Source organism: Lactuca serriola, chromosome 4, assembly GCF_051521515.1.
Source record: "Lactuca serriola cultivar US96UC23 chromosome 4, Lser_US96UC23_V15, whole genome shotgun sequence".
Taxonomy (NCBI): domain Eukaryota; kingdom Viridiplantae; phylum Streptophyta; class Magnoliopsida; order Asterales; family Asteraceae; genus Lactuca; species Lactuca serriola.
In genome coordinates, this window is record NC_136411.1 from 368,464,623 (window position 1) to 368,470,297 (window position 5,675).

The window sequence follows — 5,675 nt, forward strand, 5'->3', positions numbered from 1 at the left end:
GATTGTGTAAAGTAAACGTCAATTGGGATTTTTAATTCTTCTCTATTTTCCTTTATTTAAAGATATATATTTAACTAATAATTAAACATTATTTAAAAGATGAAATATTATATTTATTTGAAATGATAAAATATATATTAAGCATGGATGTTTTTTAACCAATTATTAGTTATCTAATCACTTGTTCACTTCCCATGATCTTGGACCTAACTTTTGTTTGTGGATTTAAGATCAACTGCTGTTGCTGATTATTATATTTTTAAACAATTTTATTATTAACTACATATCACGCAATATAAAAATTATAGAATAAAAATCTAATCAGATTAATAATGATGGGCTAATCAGAAAGATGCCAAAAATGGTATTGTATATCATAGTATCATACAACGACCCTATTTTCTTTAACTTTATCACAAATAAAGAGGTCTAGCAAAATAGTTAAATATAATGATTGTACTTTGCTGATAGAAAGTGTTCATGATAACTTTGCTGCAAATTTTCTAATGTAAGAACATTTATAACAAATACATAGAATTAGTATTTTTTTTTCAAGTTTTGCGAGTCGCAAAATTCAAAAATTTCACGAATTAAGAAACTTTATCCCTATAATTTGAACACTCCAGATAATTAGATCCATTACAATGTTTTAAATTTTGTTTCGTAATTTGTTCATTCAACTAGAATGAGAGTTTCAGTTCAAAATCATGACATATTTGTACATCATCGTACATTTGGCAAAATTTTCACATTCTGTTAATAGAGTTTTATGCCGTTTGTAATTTGGGAAAATATCATTAATAGACATAATATAAGGGCAAATTTATAAAGTTAGACACAAAAAAAAAAATTTCCAGCTATAGACATGCATTCCGCGGAGGACCCTCCGCGGACTTCCGCGTAATGACGTCATCTCTGCGTAGTGGTCAAAAAATAGGTTGTTAGCCTTTTTAATATTGCTCCGCGGAATGGGTCTCGGCGGATACAATATAACCTCCGCGGAGGGAGCTGATTGGATCTCGTAAATACCCTGCGGAGAGGTCGACGCGGAGCTCCGCGGAGGGAGCAGTTTGGAAGTCATAAATACCCCCGCGGAGAGGTCGACGCGGAGCTCGACGGAGAGAGTAATGCCTCCGCAATGGGTGGTTGGAGCGGATTTTGAAGAGTTTTTTTATACAAAAGTTTCTTTTTCATATGTTTGTTTCATTTTGGTCGATAGATCAGTTCGTTTTCATTTGATTTTCAAAACCAAATATGAGTTTTGTTATTTTATGTACTGGAGGTTTTTGACAGATAAGTAATGAGATTAACACCTAAGTTAGACCAAAGTTAAACAACTTGGGTTTACTGCTTCCGCCTAATTTTGATTGTTGAATATTGTTTGATTTGGTCAAAAGTAAGGTTAAGGTGTTCAATAGTAATATATCATTGTCATTTCTACACCCGGTTCATGGGTATGTGATGAATATTTTAGATGAAGCAGATGTTCATCAACTCAGAAATGTAATTTCTGAAACGAAGGAGATTGTGCATTTGTATTTAGAGGTGTTTCAGGGATTGGTCGAACAGAGAGAAGCGGCTGAGAAAGTTGTACCATACAATGTTGAAAACATTGTATCTGATAATGTTGAAGATTGTCCAGAAGAAGAAACTGTGGCACTGAATACGGTTGAAGAAAAAAATTTATATGAGTTTGGAAGACTGACGGACAAAACTTTCTCAGACGGTGAAGAGTCAAATGAAGGATGGTCAGAAGATGAGTTCACACACGGGAAAAAAGCTTTAGACATATTTTACGGTATGCCTCCCATACCTGATTGTCCTGATCCTATTGTTGAACCCGGACCATTTCACAGTTTAGGTCCAAATGATGATATGTTTGTTCGTCAAACATATGATAACAAACAACAAATAATTTTTGCTTTGAGTCTTAAAACAACAAGAGAAAAGTTTCAGTTTAAGACCAAACATTCTAACAAAAATCGTTATGGGGTATATTGTGAAATTGAGAACTGTAGTTGGCGTTCGTATGCAAAACGCCTTGATCCCACTGATGAATTTGAAATCAGTACTTTCAACAACGTGCACACATGTTCGTCATTACAGATACACCCTAATCATAAGCATGCTAATAAAAAAGTCATGGGTACTATATTGCATGAGATTATGGGAAAAACTCGTTCCAAGGTTTGGAGGCCTAATGAAATATCAAGGGATTTGAATGCTTTGCTGGAAATCAACGTAGATTACAAACAAGCTTGGCGTGCAAAACAATATGCTATGGAACTGTTGTTGGGATCCTCTGAAGAATGTTTTTCCAAACTTCCTATTTATTTTCACAATTTGAAGAGGCATAATCTCGGTACAGTTGCGTATATTCAAACAGATTCTAAAGATTGTTTCGAGTGTTGTTTTTATGCCATTGGGAGCACGGTAAATACAAAAAACTTGTTGTTATTTAATATATAATTTTTGTAAACAAATTATAGAGTGTTTATGTGTTCCATTTTTATATATTGCAAATACGAGTGTTCAAAAGTTTTTTTCGTAAAGTTATAATTATGGATGGTGCCCATTTGAAGGGTGATTTTAAGGGAACCATATTGCATGCTGTAGCTATGGATGGGAACAACCAGATACTGCCCCTTGCGCACGAAATATGCAAAAAAGAGAGTGGTCTTACGTGGACATGGTTTCTTGAAAAGTTGTATGAATGTGTTGGTGATTGTCAAGAATTGACTTTTGTAACTGATAGGGCCGATGCAATTCGCGTTAGTATTGAAAATGTTTTTCCACATGCTCATCATGGCTTGTGTGCTTTTCATATACTAGGAAACATAGTACACAAGTTTGGGAAAAATGATAAAACAAAAGTGTTGTTTTGGAGGCTTGTGAAAGCTTACAAAAGAAATGTTTTTGAAGAATTGTGGTATAGATTTAGTTCTACTAGGTCGCAAGTAGCAGCGTATCTAAGTGAAATTCCCCATGCTAAATGGACTAGAGCATATTCGTCGTCGAAACGTTACGATTACATGACCTCGAACAATGCAGAGTCCATGAATGCTTTATCTGTAGATGGAAGGAAGATGCCTATAATACCCCTTCTTGAGTTCTTCCGACGTCTTTCACAGGAATGGTGTAACAAGCGTCGCATCGAAGGAGGTATGAATTTTATTTTGACTTTAATTAGGTCGAATAATTAGTTAATTATATATATCTTCTTTATAGGGAAACGTTCAACAGTGCTAACCGAGTGGGCTGAAAAATTAGTTAGTAAAAATGAAGAGCGTACAACAGGATGGTCTGTTTCTGGTGTTTCAGATGCACTTTATGAAGTTCATGATTTCAAACATGGTGGCATAGTTGATCTGAGGCAAGAGACTTGTACATGCAAATATTGGGAAGGAACTGGGTTGCCTTGTGGTCATGTGATAATGGTCTTGAAGCACTTGAAAAAAACTAACTTCGGACATCTGGCTATAGATGCTTACAAAATGGAAACATACCGAAGTACGTATGAGGAGCCGGTTTACCCCCTTCCAGAACCGTGTGATTGGGAGATTCCTGCTGACATGATGGTTGTGAAACCCCCAATAATGGATACACGTCAAGCTGGTAGACCGAGAAACAGAAATCGTATTCCGTCACAAGGTGAGGAACCTATAGTAAGAAGGGGTAGTAGATGTGATAGTACAACACATAATGCAGCGACTTGTCCGACATTGGTCCCAAAGAAACAAAAAAAGGCTAGAAAACTAGTGCGGCATCAGGTAGTAACAAAAAAGGAAAAGGGAAAGGGACAGAAAGGACTCAGGAGACGCTAGAGACGCACGGGACACAAGAGACGAGTTGGACGAGTGGGACTCAGAGAGAAGACTATTGTTCAACGTTTGATTTGAATGATTGATGTTGTATTTATAATTAATTATGTTTTGTTTTAGAGGACATTAATTTGTCTACTTTGAGTTGGTGTGTTTATTTTAAAGATGATGGGTAATATTATGATTATATTACTGCATAATTACTAGTAGAATAATAACTAATACTCGAAGTTAATACATTCAACAAACTAGAAACATATAGTAAATTTACAACAACGGTAATTAACTTAAGGGAATTGCAAAGGATACTTTTCTTTCTCCATTGTTATGTAGTCGTCCCTTATTCTTATTTTATCTTCCATACGGTCCTTTTGCCAACCAAGTTCTATCATTTCTGCATCCTTGTCAGCAAGCCATTTTTCAGACAATTTGAGATTCTTCTTAGTTTTTTATCCATTCCTCATGATCCTTGATTTTTTTTGTAATCGTCATCCTTTCCTCAACATCTTTGCACTCCGCCGCAATGAGGTCACGACGTTCAGTGAGAGCCCGAGACGAGTCTTTATCTTTTTTTTTTGTTGTTCTTCAGCCCATTGTAGTTGTTGCAAAGTATCCTCCGACATATATGGCTCTCTTAAATTTGGTGATGGTGCAAGAAAAGGGTCGATCGGATCACAATAGAAACAATCAACTTCGTTGCACGAGCAAATATACAAAGATGAAGATGAAGTCATTTTAAATTTAAAAAAAAAAATTATAACTCTATACGAAAAATCCGACGACCATCCATGACTATATATAGTCCCTTCCACTCCGCAGAGAGCTGTTGTCAGTCCATAGAGGTTTTTATCAGTCCGTGTTACTGCGTTTGTCAGTTCGCATAGTTTTTTGTCTAGTCGTTACTGACTTGTCAGTCCACGTTACTGCATTGTCAGTCCGCGTTACTGTCTTGTTAGTCCACAAAGCGAATGCTCAGTCCGCGTTACTGAATTGTGAGTCCGCAAAGCGAATGCTCAGTCCGCGTTACTGACTTGTCAGTCCGCGTTACTGCGTTGTCAGTCCGCGTTACTGTCTTGTCAGTCCGCAAAGCGAATGCTCAGTTCGCGTTACTGACTTGTGAGTCCTCAAATCGAATGCTCAGTCCGCGTTACTGACTTGTCAGTCCGTGTTACTGCGTTGTCAGTCCGCGTTACTGTTTTGTCAGTTCGTAAAGCGAATGCTCAGTCCGCGTTACTGACTTGTCAGCCCGCGTTACTGCGTTGTCAGTCCGCGTTACTGTCTTGTCAGTCCGCAAAGCGAATGCTCAGTCCACGTTACTGACTAGTCAGTCCGCGTTACTGCGTTGTCAGTCCGCATTACCTATCATTTTATATATAGTAAATCACGTATCTATACGTCCGAATTAGAGATAACGGATCTCTTCATAAAATGGCATCCAATGTACCAATGTCTTCTAATGTAGGTAATCTGTCTAATGCATCTGCTCCAACAAATGGTGCATCTCCATGGACGACAACAGAGGTGTTGCTTCTAACACGATGCTGGATTACTATTTACGAGGGTCTGCCGGTAATGGCTCCCCTTAATTGCTTTGTTGGTGATGAATGGTCCCGCTTAGTAGCTTTGTTCAACTTTAAAGTGGGACAAGGACAACAACGACTAAAACCCGATATTGTAAGTAAATGGATGGATTTAAAAACTAAAGTCACATGGTACAATCGATGCTACAATTATGAGAAAATGCTATGCTCTGATGATAATGATGAAGAACTTCTTGAATACGTGAACAGATACTATCTGTGCCAGTTTGATGAAACTGAGTTCGAGTATACAGACATTTGGAATCTGGTTAGA

General features: G+C 37.1%; 1 protein-coding gene across 1 annotated transcript; it reads left to right on the top strand.

Annotated features, from left to right (window-relative positions):
• The first annotated feature begins 1,461 nt into the window (after positions 1 to 1,461).
• On the top strand, positions 1,462 to 3,824 carry LOC145099755 (uncharacterized). The gene is made up of 3 exons (XM_079037268.1): positions 1,462 to 2,433; positions 2,583 to 3,162; positions 3,229 to 3,824. Exons 1-3 carry the CDS (start codon positions 1,462 to 1,464, stop codon positions 3,822 to 3,824), a joined length of 2,148 nt encoding a protein of 715 aa, XP_078893394.1.
• Positions 3,825 to 5,675: the final 1,851 nt, after the last annotated feature.